This window comes from Martes martes (genome assembly GCF_963455335.1).
Source record: "Martes martes genome assembly, chromosome: 1".
NCBI lineage: Eukaryota > Metazoa > Chordata > Mammalia > Carnivora > Mustelidae > Martes > Martes martes.
The window spans coordinates 208,693,728-208,710,817 of NC_137888.1; the positions used below are offsets into that span (position 1 = coordinate 208,693,728).

General features: G+C 58.2%; 1 protein-coding gene across 2 annotated transcripts; it reads left to right on the forward strand.

Annotated features, from left to right (window-relative positions):
- The first annotated feature begins 287 nt into the window (after positions 1 to 287).
- TNPO2 (transportin 2) lies at positions 288 to 16,711 on the forward strand. 2 transcript variants are annotated; one of them, XM_080806470.1, is made up of 25 exons: positions 288 to 370; positions 1,845 to 1,956; positions 2,632 to 2,707; positions 2,793 to 2,942; positions 5,743 to 5,849; positions 5,933 to 6,066; positions 6,143 to 6,224; positions 6,299 to 6,421; positions 6,527 to 6,645; positions 7,455 to 7,515; positions 7,616 to 7,781; positions 7,995 to 8,147; positions 10,098 to 10,323; positions 10,529 to 10,700; positions 11,177 to 11,263; positions 11,343 to 11,450; positions 11,541 to 11,699; positions 12,331 to 12,418; positions 12,605 to 12,703; positions 13,277 to 13,372; positions 13,640 to 13,745; positions 14,007 to 14,106; positions 14,186 to 14,260; positions 14,403 to 14,530; positions 14,621 to 16,711. In XM_080806470.1, exons 2-24 carry the CDS (start codon positions 1,858 to 1,860, stop codon positions 14,508 to 14,510), a joined length of 2,694 nt encoding a protein of 897 aa, XP_080662596.1. In that variant the 5' UTR covers positions 288 to 370; positions 1,845 to 1,857; the 3' UTR covers positions 14,511 to 14,530; positions 14,621 to 16,711. The 2 variants fall into 2 exon arrangements, with proteins under 2 accessions (XP_080662596.1, XP_080662597.1); XM_080806471.1 differs by having other exon boundaries at positions 13,670 to 13,745.
- Positions 16,712 to 17,090: the final 379 nt, after the last annotated feature.

Consider the following 17,090-nt stretch of genomic DNA (forward strand, 5'->3'; position numbering starts at 1 on the left):
CCACCAAATACCGAAAGTCCCACGCGCCACCAAGCTCCTAGCAAGGAAGCGGCTGTCTGGCAGGCGTGAGAGACGCTGAGAAAACGAGACGCTGGGAAGACCGAACGGCCAGAGAGGCCCGGCGAGCCGCCAACACTTCGGTCACGTGACCCGGCCTTGGCGGGGCCTAGGTCTCCCCCGTGCCGGGCCACGTGTTACGGCTGTGCCTTTCGATTGGCTCGGCTGGGTCAATTTGAACGGCGTACGGAAGCCGCCGTGGTTCATCCACGGCCGCGTTTTTTTTTTCATTCCCTCTCTTTGGCTCCCTCCTTCCGCGGGAGTCTCAGGAGAAGCCGCAGCGCACGGCGCCGCTGCTGCCACCCGGGGCCGGGTAAGTGGGCCTTACCCGAAGTCCGACCGGCTGAGCCCGGGCTTGCGTTGACCCTTCCGGGGCTCTGGATCTGCGTTGCGCGCGGCCCGGTCGTCGGAGCCGCGCCTGACCGGGAAAGGCCGAGAACCTGGTTTGGGCCCCATTCGCGAGGCAGTGAGAACGGGCTCGGGCGGGGGAGGGGGAAACCGAGCCGGGGCTAGGGGGCGGGGCCTCGGAGCCGGGCTAGACCCCGGTGCTTCGAGAATCGGGCCAGTGGGGCGGCTGGGGTCGGGCTGGAGGGGATCTGGGGGAAGCGCCTGGGGACTGCTTAGGGCCTGATTGGGGAATGTCGCGAGGATCGGGTGTGTGTGTTGGGGGGGTATTTCGACAGGGCTTTCGTTGGATCTAGTTGGGTGAGGTCTCATTGAAAAGTTGGGGGTCTTCTTGGACCCTGAGAAGGAGGGTCGTCGGACTTCGTTCCAGAGGGCTTTGCTCGGTCTGACTTCGAGGCGTCGCTAGGATCCGTTGAGGGGAGTGCTCCGGGAGGTGTTCGGCCAGGCCTAACTAGGGAAGCTGCAGAGATCGGAAGAAGTGGTGGGGGCCTTGTCCAAACTTGATTGGGGGAAACAACAGACATCTGCCAGCAGGAGTTAATGCTGACTAGGGCAGGAGGTGGTGGTGGCGGGTAGACTTGGCCAGACCTGATTGGGGAAAGCGACAGGGACCTGTCCAGGGGTCCTCTTTCACAGGGTGGCGGGCTTGGCTGGCTCTCATTCCGAGAGGCAACTAGGACCTGTCCGGGGATTGCTTCGGACTCAATTAAGGGGAAATCTCTGGATGGAGTCTGGCTAGGCCAAAAAGAGGAGCGTGTGGCAACCGGCTCCGTTTGGAGGGACGGATTAGGGGAGGTGGCAGAAATCGGGACGACTGTGGTACCTTGGGACCGTGCAATCTGGGAGGCTCAGGGGCCAGACAGGGACGGAGGAGGCGCCTGGGATCTGGCGGAGCTTGAGGGCTGGATTTCGGAAGAAGAAGGCTCTTTGGGGATTGTGTCTGGACCAGGGAGATCACGGGGACAGGGGCGCTATCACGGTCTGGAGCAGGGCCCCTGGATGGAGAGGTGGCTGGGGCCTTGCCTGGCGGCCGTGAGGCTGGCGGAAGCCGTAACGCCCGCAGCGGGGGGAGGCGGCATGGGCCGCCCTGGGACGAAGGCTCCGTGCTGGGCCGGATGAGGCCCCGCCGGCCCCCACCACCGCCTCCCTCGGCCCGCTTCCAGATTCCCTCACTTGCGCTCCCGAGCCCAAGACTGCGCGGTCGTGGATGGCGCAGCTGGCGGGGACCCGGCACTTTGGCTGGTGTGGATCGGCAGCCTCCGCCTGTCCGCCGAGGGCGCTCCCGTTGTGCTGCAACTGCAGCCACCTCCACGGGGGCTCAGCCCGGGTCTCACACGGGGCCCCTGGGACCCAGTGCTGACCCCTGGCCCCTACCCCAACAGCTCACCTTGCGCCATGGACTGGCAGCCAGATGAGCAGGGTCTGCAGCAGGTCCTGCAGCTGCTCAAGGACTCGCAGTCGCCCAACACAGCCACGCAGCGCATCGTGCAGGACGTATCCTTCCTTCCTTCCCGGTCTAGGGGGAACAGGGCAGACATCTACAGCCCCTGAAGGCCAGGGGAAAGGGCTTGACTCCCTAATTCCCAAGTTCACAGACTCTCTTAAGGCAGGAGCTAGCTTTGGCAGAGAATTAGGGATTAGAATTCTTGGGTCCCATTTCTAGAGGAAATGTGGCCCTGTGGGGGAGGGGGCTGGCATTTAGTTTTTGCTTAGGTTTGTGGTTACCATTTCTGTTTTCCCAGGCGATGCTTAGTTAAACTTAATAAGTTAAAGTTTAAGGTATTTAAACTATCAGCAAGTTTTACTTGAAAACATAGATTCCCTTCTTTTTAAAAAAAGCAGGCAACATGGGACTGTTTATGAGCAGGACTGAGTAGCAGCTGCCTTGGTTGGACAGAGTGGCCCTGGCAACCCTCTCCTGCTCCAGCCAGGTCTGAGAGAGTGGATGGGAAGCTGAGGCGTGCTCTCCCGCCGGCCTGCTGACTCCCACCTGCCTGGTGATACTGGCGTGCCTGCAGCGCTGTGCTCTTCTGGCCCGGGGCTTGATGGGTGGGGTCTCAGGAGCTGTCTGCCTGGTCCCAGTGGCCAGAAGGACTTTTGGCTACACGACAGTAAGGGAACCCACCTGGGGAAGGCCCTTGTCTCCCAAGTCCCTTAACAACCTGGCAGAAACTTAAACAACTGAACCAGTTTCCCGACTTCAACAACTACCTGATCTTTGTCCTGACCAGACTCAAGTCGGAAGGTATGCTCTCAGTGCCTCCCCTGGACTCCGGTGGGACCCCTCTTTCTCCTCCGTGCTCCCCTGACCCTCTGCCTTCCTGCCCCAGATGAGCCAACTCGCTCCCTCAGCGGTCTCATCCTTAAGAACAACGTGAAGGCACATTATCAGAGCTTTCCGCCCCCCGTGGCCGACTTCATCAAGCAGGAGTGCCTGAACAACATTGGCGATGCCTCTTCGCTCATTCGAGCCACCATAGGTGAGAGCGGGTGGCACCCCGAGTTCTTACTCCCAGTGAAGGAGCTTTTCAGCATGTTAAGGGCATCGATTCACTGGCTGCTCCAGTACGGTGGGTGGTAGTACTGTTGGTGGGTTGCCACTTTTCAGAGGAGGACACTGAGGCACAGAGGTGTTAAGGGCCTTATTTGGTAAGTAGCAGAGCTCAGAAGCAACCAGCGCTGGTCTGTGCTCTGAACCACTCCCTCCCAAGACAGCCATTCCCACTCTGGAGGCGGTCACTCAGTATCCAGGATTCTTTTTAGATCCTGAGGGTGTAGCACATTCGAAGACAAGTACATGCCCCCCACCCCCTCCTGTGGAGTTCGTGTTTTCAGCTAGTTCTCACCAGTAATGATGAGGTGAAATGAGAGCTTGGTGTGTGTTTGGACCTTCCTGACTCCCAGGAAGGCTGCCTGAGCAAGATAACAAAAGGACAACTGAGGGGGCGCCTGGGTGGCTCAGTGGGTTAAGCCTCTGCCTTCAGCTCAGGTCATGATCCCAGGGTGCTGGGATCGAGCCGCATCGGGCTCTCTGCTCGGCGGGGAGCCTGCTTCCCCCCACCCCCACCCCCCCGCCTGCCTCTCTGCCTACTTGTGATCTCTCTCTGTCTGTCAAATAAATAAAACCTTTTAAAAGAAAAGGACAACTGAGAATTCTCCAGCAATTTTACCCCCTGCCTCTTTGCAACTGAGAAACACCAGCCCAGCTCTTTTGTTACTGACTTGCTTCTTTTCCCACCTTTACTGAGGTGTAGTTGACATACAGCCGACTTCGGTTTTTATTGTTTAAATTAATGTCAACTTTTAAAAGTTGTCTTTAGGGCGCCTGGGTGGCTCAGTGGGTTAAGCCACTGCCTTTGGCTCAGGTCATGATCTCAGGGTCCTGGAATCGAGTCCCGCAGCGGGCTCTCTGCTCAGCGGGAAGCCTGCTTCCCTCTCTCTCTCTCTCTGCCTACTTGTGATCTCTCTCTGTCAAATAAATAAATAAAATCTTAAAAAAAAATGTTGTCTTTAGAAGAAAGTTCTATATGACTTTTAATCGAAAAGACATTTGCTTGCAGTAAAGGGAACACAACGTCAAAAATGTGCAGTAAAGACAGAAAAATAGTAATAAGTTTGAGCTAGATACTGTCTTGCTAGAAGTCCTGATCTTGGGGCCTGCTACCCATAGGCCTGACAACACCCCCAGCAGAAGGATCTGGACTTAGCAAGTTCACTACGGCAGTGTGTTTGAATTAAGGTATTGAAACTTTCAGTAGCCCTAGTAGCGTGTTTTTTTATCCCCCAGTGAGCCGCAAAGAGGTTGGGCCATGTGGCCAAGGTTGCACAGGCAGGGGTGGGACTGGGACTGGGACTTCATTCCCAAGTCCTCATAGTCTCCCTGGCGCAGGTAACATCTTCCCTAACAGAAGCAGGAGGCAGGGTCATCTGGAGGGATGGCTGGGCAGAGTTATCCCTGCTGGGAAAACACTGCCACCTCCTGGCTTCCAGTACCCTCTCTGCACTGCCCTCACCCTACTTCAGCTCGGCTGCCTCTTGGCCCTCGCACTGCGCATGCCTATTGCCGGCTGCCCGTGGGCTTCTACAAGTCTCCCCAGGGCTTTATGGGCAGCCGAACCTGCGCCTGTCACCTCTCAGCCCTCCCCACCTCCCTCTGCCCGCCCCCACCTCCGCCTTCTGGCTCCTCACCCATCTTGGAGCGCACCTGGCCTGCCCTTGCCCCAGGCCTTAGCACCTGCCATTCCCTCTGCCTGGGCCAGAGGCCGGTCTTGCCCCAGGGAATTGGAAAGCTCCTCCCTCCTCTCTTTCAGGTCTTTGCTCAGATGGCAAGGTATCACCTTGGGCGAGGCCTGTTCTAGCCACCCATTTTTAAAATGGGGCGACTGGCTGATTTGGCCAGAGGAGCCTGAGACTCTCGATCTTGGGGTCATAAGTTTAAGCCCCAAGCTGGGTGTAGAGATTACTGAAAAAATAAATACATAAATAAACTAAAAAAAAAAAAAATTGCTGCCCTCAACCTCAGCCCTTGCCTGCCGTCTTCTCTGCTTTACTCCCCCCCCTTAGCTTTCAGCATCTAGCCTCCCAGGTCTTTATTTATTTATTTTTAACTTTTTTTTTCAAACATTTTTAAAGATTTTAAACATTTATATTTTTATATATACACACATAAATATATATATATTTAAAATATTTTATTTATTTGACAGAGAGATCACAAGCAGGCAGAGAGCCCCATGCAGGGCTCCATCCCAGGACCCTGGGATCATGACCTGAGCCAAAGGCAGAGGCTTTAACTCACTGAGCCACCCAGGTGCCCCGAGATTTTATTTATTTTTTTGACAGAGAGAAACACAGCAAGAGAGGGAAGAGAAGCAGGGGGAGTGGGAGAGGGAGAAAGGGGAGTGGGAGAGGGAGAAGCAGGTTTCCTGCTGAGCACGGAGCTGATGCGGGGCTCGATCCCAACACACTGGGATCATGACCTGAGCCAAAGGCAGACGCTTAATGACTGAGCCACCCAGGCGCCCCTCGCTGATTTATTTTTACCTTGAAACTTCTCTCACTAGACAGCTCCCAATAGCAGGGATTTTATGTTTAGTTCTGTGCTGCATCCCAGGGCCTGCAGCGGAGCTGGCTTACAGTAAGGCTCAGAGGACCTCCAAAGGAGTGGGTAGGGCTTCTGGGGGACTGCGCACAGACAGCCTGTGAGCCCGTGGAGGGAGTGCGCTGCGGGCCCGCACCCAGCACCCAGCCTGAGGCAGCGTCCTCTCCCGGCTGCCCCAGGCATTCTCATCACCACCATCGCTTCCAAGGGCGAGCTGCAGATGTGGCCCGAGCTGCTGCCCCAGCTGTGCAACCTCCTCAACTCGGAGGATTATAACACCTGTGAGGTAGGTGACTAGCTGTGGCCCACCTGGGTGGGAGCTGGGACGGACCGGGGTTCACAGCTGTCTGCCCATTCCTATCCGCTCAGGGAGCCTTCGGAGCCCTGCAGAAGATCTGCGAAGACTCATCTGAGCTCCTGGACAGTGATGCCCTCAATAGGCCGCTCAACATCATGATCCCCAAGTTCTTACAGTTCTTCAAGCACTGCAGTCCAAAGATCCGGTGGGTGTGATTCCCCGGGGGGAGGGGGCTGGAGGGGGTGAAGTCAGGGTTGACCCAGGTGCCCGCTCCCTGCCAGGTCCCATGCCATCGCCTGCGTGAACCAGTTCATCATGGACCGGGCCCAGGCGCTGATGGACAACATCGACACGTTCATCGAGGTGGGCTGCCGGGCCGGGGGTGAGCAGGGCAAGGGCCGAGGGCCATGCTGCCGCTGATCCCACCTTCCCTGCAGCACCTGTTCGCCCTGGCCGTGGACGATGACCCTGAGGTGCGGAAGAACGTGTGCCGGGCCCTGGTGATGCTGCTGGAAGTGCGGATTGACAGGCTCATCCCCCACATGCACAGCATTATCCAGGTGAGCCCCGCCAGGCAGGCCCACGCGTGCTGTGGGGCAGGCAGTGGGTTGTGGGAGGCACCCGTGGCTGGACCGGGCCTTAGCCTTTCTCCCACTCTGCCCTAGTACATGCTGCAGAGAACCCAGGACCATGATGAGAACGTGGCCCTGGAGGCCTGTGAGTTCTGGCTGACGCTGGCCGAGCAGCCCATCTGCAAGGAAGTCCTGGCCTCCCACCTGGTCCAGTGAGTGCCACTCCTGCCCTCTGCCCCGCCTCAGCCTCTGTCCCTTGCTGTGCTCTGCCTTCCCTCTGGTTATCCGCTGTGTTACCCTCAGTCTGTATTTTCTATCTCCCTTTACTTTCTATCCCCGCATATGTTTATTTAGCAAGTGTGGTAGTTTTTAGTGACTTAGAAATTAGGTAAGTTATAGGTGAAAAAAATGAAAAGTTGACAGAGGCTTCAGGTATAGCTGGATCCAGGTGCTCAAAGGATGTAAAAGACATCACTATGGTCTCAGATCTACACACTCTGCGTTGTCTTTGTCATCAGGCCCGACCTTCCTTCTCTGTAGTGCTGTGGCTTTCTGCTACCTTCAAGCTTAGGAACCTCAGAGGAAAGAAATTCTGTCTCAGCTAGTATTTGCAGCACAAGTCCTAGGGCTGACCCTCCTTGACTAACTTGGGTCACTTGCCTATTGCCGAGTCATGAATCAAAGTTTCCAGTCCCTAGGTGCACGGGGTCCAGCTGGGGAGACCGGCTGCCCTGCCTATTGGCTTGTTTGACCTGGCCCATCCTGGGGAAGACTCATAAGTCCTCCTTGCCTTACAGTATGCTAGGGAGCAGCCACTGTCCTAAGCTTTTCGGTGTATTCAGAGGTCTAGAACTCCCTGAGGGCCAGGCCTGGGTCAGGAACCCTGTTGTGGAGCCAGGAGTGGTGTCCATTTTGTCTCAGTCCCAGTGGCTAAAACTAGGTCAGGATAATACCCCTAAGTTCCATACGTTGCTTCTTGGCTCAGCGTTTCCCCCTCGATGAGCAGCATCTCTCCCAACAGGTTGATCCCCATCCTGGTGAATGGGATGAAATACTCAGAAATCGACATCATTCTGCTCAAGGTCAGTCAGGGCCCACTGTTGGGCATGAACGGGCAGGCGAGGGCCGGGGCATTGAGGCTGGGGGCCCCGCTGGTGCTTAGTGGTCTGCCCGGCCCCACAGGGGGACGTGGAGGAGGACGAGGCAGTCCCTGACAGCGAGCAGGACATCAAGCCACGTTTCCATAAGTCCCGCACAGTGACACTGCCCCATGAGGCTGAGCGGCCCGATGGCTCGGAGGATGCGGAGGACGATGATGATGACGATGCTTTGTCTGACTGGAATCTGAGTGCGTGGCCCGGCCTGTGGGGGCTGGGTGGGTGGGGGAGGGCAGCAAGCCCAGGGGCTGCCTCTCTCGGGAGGTGATGAGAGGCCTACTCAGAGCAGATGGTGAAGATGCTCATCATGATCTCTGATCCTGGGGGCCTACAGTCTAGGAGGCTGGCAGCCTGTCCAAAAGGGCTTCCCTGAACCTGCCGCCTCATTTCCCCTCCCATCCCAGGGAAGTGCTCGGCAGCCGCACTGGACGTCCTGGCCAATGTCTTCAGGGAGGAGCTGCTGCCGCACCTACTCCCCCTGCTCAAGGGACTCCTCTTCCACCCTGAGTGGGTGGTCAAAGAGTCGGGCATCCTGGTGCTGGGCGCCATCGCTGAGGGTGAGTGTCCCGCTGGCGTGGGAGGGCCTGACCTCAAGCCCCGTGCTGGCGCGGCACTCCGGAGCTGGCCGGGGCCGGGCTGTGCTGCGTAGCTGTGGGGCCCGGCTGAGCCCAGCAGGTTCTCTCTCTCTCTGGGAGGCCTGCTCAGTCCCGGACAAACAGCTCTGGGACGGGAATCTGCCCCTCCGCCTCTGGGTCTGAACCCCCGGGCGCCACGACGCAAGCCCTCCCTCTGATTCTTGCCGACCGCAGTTCTGTGAAAGGGTCGGCACAGTTAGGGCTACAACAGCAACAACAGGCAACCCTCCTGATGAGGTGGGGGCGCACAGATGGGGAAATGGGGGCGGTTTACGCCATAACACTGCTTCCTGGCCCTCCCGCGGGCGTGTTACCCGCGTCACTCGGGAGCAGGCACCGCAGCGTCCAGGCCTGTCGTGCGAGGTTCAGGCCCGGCAGCAGGAGCCTTCACCCTAGAGAGCTTTCGAAATTTATTTAAGGAAAGGTTTCCTTGTATGATAAGCGCAGCGTGTGTTACGGTAACGTCACGTGTGTGTATGCTCATGGGCTTCCTGAAGGTTCTGGGAAAAGGTTTTAATGGGAAAAAATTTAGAGGAATTGACCCACAACTGGTAAAAATAGATCTTGGGTCTCGGATTATCAGGTGGTGTGCTGTTACCTGTGTTCTCCGAACAAGAGATAACGGTCACAGTTTCTTGTTTTTTTTGTTTTAATAACTTGAGGGAGAGCGAGATCAAGAGATCGTGGAGAGGAAGTGGGAGAGGGAGAAGCAGACCCAGTAGGGAGCAGAGAGCCCGATGCGGGACTCGATCCCAGGGCACTGAGACCATGACCCGAGCTGAAGGCAGACACTCAACCGACTGAGCCACCCAGGCGCCCCTGTTTATGTTTTTTTTTTTTTTTTCCAAAAGATGAAAACTAGAAAACTCACAAACATCTAAGAAATGTTTTAGAAGAAAAGTACTTGGGGTGTCTGGGTGGTTGTCAGTGGAGCATGCGACTCTTGGTCTTAGGGTCGAGAGTTCGAGCCCCACATTGGGTGTAGAGCCTAAGTTTCTCATTTATTAACTTTATTATTATTTTTTAATTTTTATTTATTTACTTTTTTTAAAGAATTTATTTATTTGACAGACAGAGATCACAAGTAGGCAGAGAGGCAGGCAGAGAGAGAGGGGGAGGCAGGCTCCCTGCTGAGCAGAGAGCCTGATGCAGGGCTCGATCCCAGGACCCTGAGATCATGACCTGAGCCAAAGGCAGAGGCTTTAGCTCACTGAGCCACCCAAGTGCCCCTTTAGAGCTTAAGTTAAAAAAAAAAAAAAAGGAGAGGGGTGCCTGCGTGGCTCAGTTGATCAAGCATCTGACTCTTGATCTCAGCTCAGGCCTTAATCTCAGGGTTGTGAGTTCAAGCCCTGCACTGGGCTCCAAGCCGGGGATGCAAGCTACTTAAAAAAGTGAAATAAAAAAAGTAAAATTTTTTTAAAGATTTCTATGTATTTATTTGACAGAGAGACACCGCGAGAGAGGGAACACAAGCAGGGGGAGTGGGAGAGGGAGAAGCAGGGCTCCCGCTGAGCAGAAAGCCTGATGTGGGGCTTGATCCCAGAACTCTGGGATCATGACCTGAGCTGAAGGCAGATGCTTAATGACTGAGCCACCCAGGCGCCCCCCAAAATAAATAAAATTTTAAAAATTGAAAGAAAAGTGTTTTCCATCCACGTTGGTCACTGTGCTGCCCGGCCATCTGTGAATCCGTGACTGACTGTGCCAGGGTGGCGCCGACGGAGGGGAAAGGCAGATTCGGAAGCCGCCTCCCACCCTGGCCTTCCCGGCCTCAGCATCCCCCCGCGCTAGGTGCTGCTGAGCTCTGCTCAGGAGGGTGGCTGTGGCTGGCTCCGGCGGGGCTCAGGCTTGCCCTTGTGCCCGTCCCTGCAGGCTGCATGCAGGGCATGGTGCCCTACCTGCCTGAGCTGATCCCGCACCTCATCCAGTGCCTGTCGGACAAGAAGGCCCTGGTCCGCTCCATTGCCTGCTGGACGCTGAGCCGCTACGCCCACTGGGTGGTCAGCCAGCCCCCCGACATGCACCTCAAGCCCCTGATGACAGAGCTGCTCAAGCGTATCCTGGATGGCAACAAGAGGGTGCAGGAGGCGGCCTGCAGGTGACCCTCGACCCCCCGCCCCCCACGGCCCCCACCCCTGCCCCACCAGCTGCCTTCTGGGAAGTGATGACGCTTGTGATCTTGACATCGCGCTGATTTCTCACGTATTCGTACTGTCTGATCCCAAGGGCATCCCTTTCCCCTCCCGTCCCCCACAGGCCCAGCCCCACCTGTGGCCACCCACTAAACCCCTTCCCCACTCCAGTGCCTTTGCCACCCTGGAGGAGGAGGCCTGCACGGAGCTGGTGCCCTACCTCAGCTATATCCTGGACACCCTTGTCTTCGCCTTTGGCAAGTACCAGCACAAGAACCTGCTCATCCTCTACGACGCTATCGGCACCCTGGCCGACTCCGTGGGCCACCACCTCAACCAGCCGGTGAGACCCCAGAGCATCTCCCTCTCTCGAGCCCTGTGCTCCTCTGCTGCCAGTGACCTGGCGGCGACCCCGTGTCGCACGCCAGGGACATGGCCGTGACCTCAACAGGCAGACAGACAGACCTGGCCCCCGCCCTCGCCCTGCTCTCAGTCTAGTGGGGGAGACAGACAGTTATGAGACAGCGTGGTAAGTGCTGTGCTGGGGAAGCTCAGGGGCCTGCCGGAACCAGGAGGGGCTGACCCTGGCTCCGACGGGGCGGAGTGGGGCGGGTGGGGCAGGGACGGTGAGAAGGGAGCTGCTGAGCGGGGCCTGGAGGTCCGGCTGGATGGCAGGGCCTCATAGGGCCCCCTGAGCCACAGCAAGGAGCTCAGACCTCATCGCTCAGGCAGTAGGTGCCTCTGAGTCACAGGGAGCCCTGCTGGTGCCAGGCTGCCCCCCCCTACCCAGGAAGCCCCAACTTCATGCTCTCTCTCCAGGAATACATCCAGAAGCTGATGCCTCCGCTGATCCAGAAGTGGAACGAGCTCAAGGATGAAGACAAGGACCTCTTCCCTCTGCTGGAGGTGGGTGGGCTCCTGGCCGGCTCCCAAAGCCCCGCCCCATCCTTCCCGAATTCACCTCTCCTGCCCTCCTCCCGACCAGTGCCTGTCGTCGGTGGCCACTGCCCTGCAGAGCGGCTTCCTGCCGTACTGCGAGCCCGTCTACCAGCGCTGCGTCACCCTGGTGCAGAAGACTCTGGCCCAGGCCATGGTGAGCATCCCACCGCCCCTGCGCTCCTCTGCGGCTGCCCTGGCCCTGGCCCGCTCCCCTTACCTGCCCGGCCACCCCGTCTTTGCCCAGATGTACACCCAGCACCCTGAGCAGTACGAGGCCCCCGACAAGGACTTCATGATTGTGGCGCTGGACCTGCTCAGCGGCCTGGCCGAGGGCCTGGGCGGCCACGTGGAGCAGCTGGTGGCCCGCAGCAACATCATGACGCTGCTGTTCCAGTGCATGCAGGTGGGTGGCCCCCCACCCCCACCCCGTGAGCCCGCTGGCGGCGGGGCAAGCCTCCTGTGGTGATGCGAGGCCCTGGGGTGCCGAGCGGACATCTGGACGAGGGGACCCACGGGGGAGAAACGTGCTTGTCTTTATTTTAAAAAGTGATTCAAGTAAGACGTGACTCAAATCTCACCGAATAAGCTAACGACAGAGAAAATTAAAAAGAAAAACGAGAGGCGCCTGGCCGGCTCAGTCGGTAGAGCACGTGACTCTCTATCTCAATCAGGGTTGTGAGTTCTAGCCCCACGCTGGGCAAGGACATGACATTAAAAAAAAAAGTGGAAGAACATACAAAAGCAGAAGCTCCCCTAGCTTTATACACACTCACGCCTGGTGTGTCAGGGTGGGCAGTGGCTAGGACTCCTCCCCGCCGTAGTGGTACCCCGAGCGAGGCAGGGGTATACTGTGGTTCGGTGTGCCCAGAGTCCCAACTTTACAGATGGGGCCCGGGCCCCTGATGGGAAGTGACAGGGTCAGGCTGTGCCCCAGGGATTGCTCCCCCAGCTGCCCTACCCTGAGGAACTAGTCAGGACTCCAGCTGGTTGGGGGGCACGGAGCCTTGCCACACTGACCCTGCTCTGACCCCCAGGACTCCATGCCTGAGGTCCGGCAGAGCTCCTTTGCCCTCCTGGGAGATCTCACCAAAGCCTGCTTCATCCACGTCAAGCCCTGTATCGGTAGGACGCCCCTCTTTTCATGACCCCATGACCCCAACTCTGGCCTCAAGTGATGAAGAAATGACTTTGGGAGGACAGTGACCAAACTGGGTCGTATTCGTACTGTCTGATGGGGTCGGCCGGGCTGGGTCCAGGAGCTCGCCCTGGCTGGCCCTCCTGCTCAGCCCTCCTCTTCCTCCCCACCAGCCGAGTTCATGCCCATCCTGGGCACCAACCTGAACCCCGAGTTCATCTCTGTCTGCAACAATGCCACCTGGGCCATCGGCGAGATCTGCATGCAGATGGGTGAGTCCCTGGCAGTCCCCGCCCCTCACTCCTCGATGGCCTGTTCCCCTCGGGGGGCTGGACCCGGGCTCAGCCTGACAGGTCCACATAAGAGAGGCCTGGGGCTTCTTGAGGGCCACTGTGGTGGGGTGTGCAAGGAGACTTCTCTGAGTTCGTTTCCTCCGGGATCCTGGCCAGATGGCTGAAAGGGCACCCGTGGTTGGTTTTTCCAAAGAGTCCGAACGGGCAGCTGGTTCTGTTTGGACTGTTTGTGACCTCCCGCCCTGTGCAGCTGGCTGAAAGGCCCACTGTGATTGCTGGGGACACTGTGGCCGCTTCCTCCCTCCCCCTCTCCCCGCAGGGAATCTGTGGGTAATATGGCCTAACGCTGGTGTTGAACAGTGACTCCAGGGAAGCTTCTGGTGTTTGGGAGGTGTGGGTCCATCCCTGGTTAGTTATGGGTCCCGAGCGGGGCACCAGCTGCAGGATATTCTTTGTCCCCTCACTGGTTGCAGCTGGCCAATGTCTGGGTGCAGCTGGGGATAAGCAGGGGTGCTGTGGGCTCCGCGGGGCTCTGACTGACGGGTCCCCCAGGGGCGGAGATGCAGCCCTACGTGCAGATGGTCCTCAACAACCTGGTGGAGATCATCAACCGGCCCAACACGCCCAAGACACTGCTAGAAAACACAGGTGGGCGCCAGGCCTGAGCAGTTGCTGTTCCCTTACGTGGACTCGGGCTGCCCGGCCGGGAGGGTAGCGGTGAAGAGACCTTGGGAAAGAACCAGGGATGGTGTCTGGGAAGACCCGAGAGGGGATTCTGGAAGAGCCCCAGGGAAGATGCTGGGCTCAGGGGGGAGACCCTGGTGGGGCCTATTCCCTTGGGGCCCACGGGGCGGGGCTGGTGCCTCGTGCCAGAGGCCCCGCCACGTACCGTCCCGGGGCCGCTCGGGGTTGCAGGTCGCCTGACGAGTCCCTCTGCCATTCCAGCCATCACCATCGGCCGCCTGGGCTACGTGTGCCCACAGGAGGTGGCCCCCATGCTGCAGCAGTTCATCCGGCCCTGGTGTGTGACACCCCATCCCCCCGCGTCCCCTCCCCCAGCCCGAGTGGGGCCTACTTCGGGCGGGTTGGGCGGCGGGGCGGGTGGGGCAGGCCTGACCCGTTCCCAGGCCTGTGTCCGCCCCCGGATGCCCGTCACAGCCCATCGCCTGCTGAACCCCCGCTCCACCCACCACCACCCCCCACCCCGACCCACTGCCCCCCACAGATCCCCACCCTGCCCCAGCCCCGACAGCTGACTGCCTGCCGCTCACCTCCCCCACAGGTGCACGTCCCTCAGGAATATCAGGGACAACGAGGAGAAGGACTCAGCCTTCCGAGGCATCTGCATGATGATAGGCGTCAACCCCGGGGGCGTCGTGCAGGTCGGGGCCGCCGGGCTCAGAGGGAAGGCGCTGGGGCTGGGCTCGGGCGGCCCCTCACACAGGACCTGTCACGTTTCAGGACTTTATTTTCTTCTGCGACGCTGTAGCCTCCTGGGTGAGCCCGAAGGACGACCTTCGGGACATGTTTTATAAGGTGAGCTCCTGCTTGGCCTTGATGTCGTCCTGGGAGGCAGAGGGCGGTGGGGTGGGGGGATGGAGGGGGAGCCTCTTGGGGGGAGAGGCTGCATTCAGAGGGCTCTGCTGTGGGGCGCGCCTCACCTCCTGCTTCCCCGCAGATTCTCCACGGCTTCAAAGACCAAGTTGGGGAGGAGAACTGGCAGCAGTTCTCAGAGCAGTTCCCGCCTCTGCTCAAGGAGAGGCTGGCTGCCTTCTATGGGGTCTAGACGAGCATCACGACCGCCAGGTGAGGAGGCTGCATGCTGGGGGGCCGTTGGTGTCGGGGGGGGGGGCGGTGGTGCAGAGCGCAGGCCCTGACCCCCGCCTCTTCCCACAGGTTTCTGTCTGCGTCGTTGGAGGGGTTGCTGGGGAGCGCGCTGCGTCCAGAAGTCGCTGTGCCCTGGTCGAGGGGGGTTAGGGAGGAGTGAGCGGGACCCAAATCCAGATGCCTTCCCCGTCCACCTACCTGCCATGGGTGTGTGTGTGGCCTGCCGGCCAGCGGGCAGGTGGGTGGGGTCTCCACACTCATCCTACAAACGGGAGGGGGGGGACTTCTTGGCAGCAAGGGCCCTTTGCTCTCCATCGGGGTCACCTCAGGCAGCCCACGTGGGCCAGCCTCGCGGGAGGGAAGATTCAACACGGTCGACCAAATCCGGCTTAGGATGAGGCGAGGGGAAAGCAGGCGGGGAGGGGGGTCCTTGTAGAGACACGTCCACTCACATGTGCACACGTGGACACACGCATGTGCGGCGCCACAGCCAGCCAGGCTGGGCCAGCCGCCCCACCATTTCCCCGACTGCATGGAGACAGTAGAATTAGTGAACCCCTGAGTTAACCCGTAAGGCCTTCCGTGTAACCTGCATCTAGAGTTTAAGAAGCTTCTGCTGTTTTGCCGGAATTGGTGATTGGGGAGGGCTGGGTGGGTTGGGGGCCTCCGCTGGGACCCTGGGGCGGGGGACGAGGACGGCCATCTCCGGGCCGCCCAAGTCAGCACGCGCACGCTTGGGACCTGCTCCGCACACTTCCTGCCAGCTCTGTGGCAGCCGCAGCCTGTGTGTCCCCCCTCCTTGCTCTGTCCCAGCCAGAAGAGCAGGGGACTGCCAGAGGGGCTGGGTCTGGCCAGAGGCTGCCCTCCCCCCCCCCACCCCACCCCACCCCACCCCCACCACCACCACTGTGCCCCAGTGACTTTTGAAGACACTGGGCCAGGGTCTTTTTCCTGAAGAGAGCTGGGGGCAGCCAGAGCTGCTGATCCCTACCCCTGCATCTCTCCATAAGCAAGTCTGTTTCAAGGGCAGGCCCGTTTTGAGAGCCCTCCTCTCAGGTTCCAGCCTGAGTTTTAACTTGAGGGCTGGGGCTGGGCCATTTAATCCGTGGGATCAGGGATGAAAGCTTATGTTCTAGCAAGAAGGAAATCGAGCCCTTTGGAGGAGGAGAACGTGGTCCACCTCTTGACCCCACTCTCTGTCCCTGGGGCTCCCTGTTCATCACAGCTCCCAGTGGGCTAGAAGACCCCATGGACAGTGATTCTAGAGGACCTTCTGGGATGGGCTGGGGATGCGGTCACTGTGTGGGAGGCGCCCCTAGAGGGGGGCCATGGTTACTTCCCAGTTGGCCTCAAAACTGAACCGGGCCCTGCAGCCCCCTTACTATTTTCCTTTTTCTCCTCCCCTACTTTTAATTTTCTCGGGGGCCTTTTGGGGGTTATGTGGGCTTTGACTGGATTCCTGCATCCCGGGGCTTGTTCTGTTCATCCCTACAGGGCCCTGGACCCAGCCCCATCATAGCCCTTTGTCTTTCCCAGACAAGGTTGGGCCCTGCCTCTATTCCGAGGGGCACTTGGTGCACATTCCATAAACTCCGCTGGCTTCCCTACCCTGTGAAACTCCAGCAGGTCTCTGGAAGCCATTTGTTTAAAAAAAAAAAAAAAATTAGGTACCATTTAATTTTCTGGTAATCCAGTTCTTTAGAGCATCCTCTGCTGGGTCTTGGGGTGTGTGGATGGATTGGGTGTCTGATGGGATTGGTGACCCCTTCTCCACCCAGGATGGGGGGGCTCCAGCCACCTTCAGGGAAGGGGAGCCTGGTTCTAGTTTCTTTCTTTTCTTCTTTCTCTTCTTTTTCTTTTCTTTCTTTCTTTTTTTTTTTTAAGAAAACTATTTAATTTTTTAATTTATTTTTGGTTGATTTTTGCACAACGAAGTTTCAGCTTCTCAACCCTCTCCCCTGCCCAGGGCTGCGGACCCTGACTGGCCTCGATCTGCAGTCCCTCTTTGTCCCACATCCCTCCTTCCCCCTCACCCTCTTCCTCCTACGGGCTCCAGGGTCTGTCCATTTGTTACTGTGCTGTGCTGGGGATTGGCGCCGAGGTGGCGTGAGATTCCACTTGTGTAGAACTTTGTTGAGTAAAGATCAGTTTCTTGTGAAACCCTTGGTCTCTATCTGGCCTCCTGTATGCTTGGCTTTGGCAGTAGAGAATAGATGTGGAGGGGGGCTTGGAATGTCTTAGAAATGGGGATGCACAGGACTCAGGAAATAATTCAGGAGGAGGGAAATAAGTAAGTGTTACCCAGGCACATTTCTTGGGACCCCAAGCCTCTCACTTTTCTTCCCGGTAAAATGGGAAGGTGAATGTGAAGGAAAAAGATTAGATGTGGTAACACACATGTGTGGGGTCCTCTGGAACGGAATTACAGCTCACTGAATGTCTTGAGCTCAGTTTAAAAGGGAGCCATTAGTGTTACAGCCCAGGTTCAAGATCCCATCTGCCTTACATTAAATTAAGGGGCAGTCTTGTGGCACTCTCA

Coding starts and splice junctions, on each gene's coding strand:
- TNPO2 (XM_080806470.1), top strand. CDS start 1,858: ATGGACTGGCAGCCAGATGAGCAGGGTCTGCAGCAGGTCCTGCAGCTG. Junction 2,943..5,742: donor GCTCATTCGAGCCACCATAG/GTGAGAGCGGGT, acceptor CGGCTGCCCCAG/GCATTCTCATCACCACCATC. Junction 7,782..7,994: donor TTTGTCTGACTGGAATCTGA/GTGCGTGGCCCG, acceptor CTCCCATCCCAG/GGAAGTGCTCGGCAGCCGCA.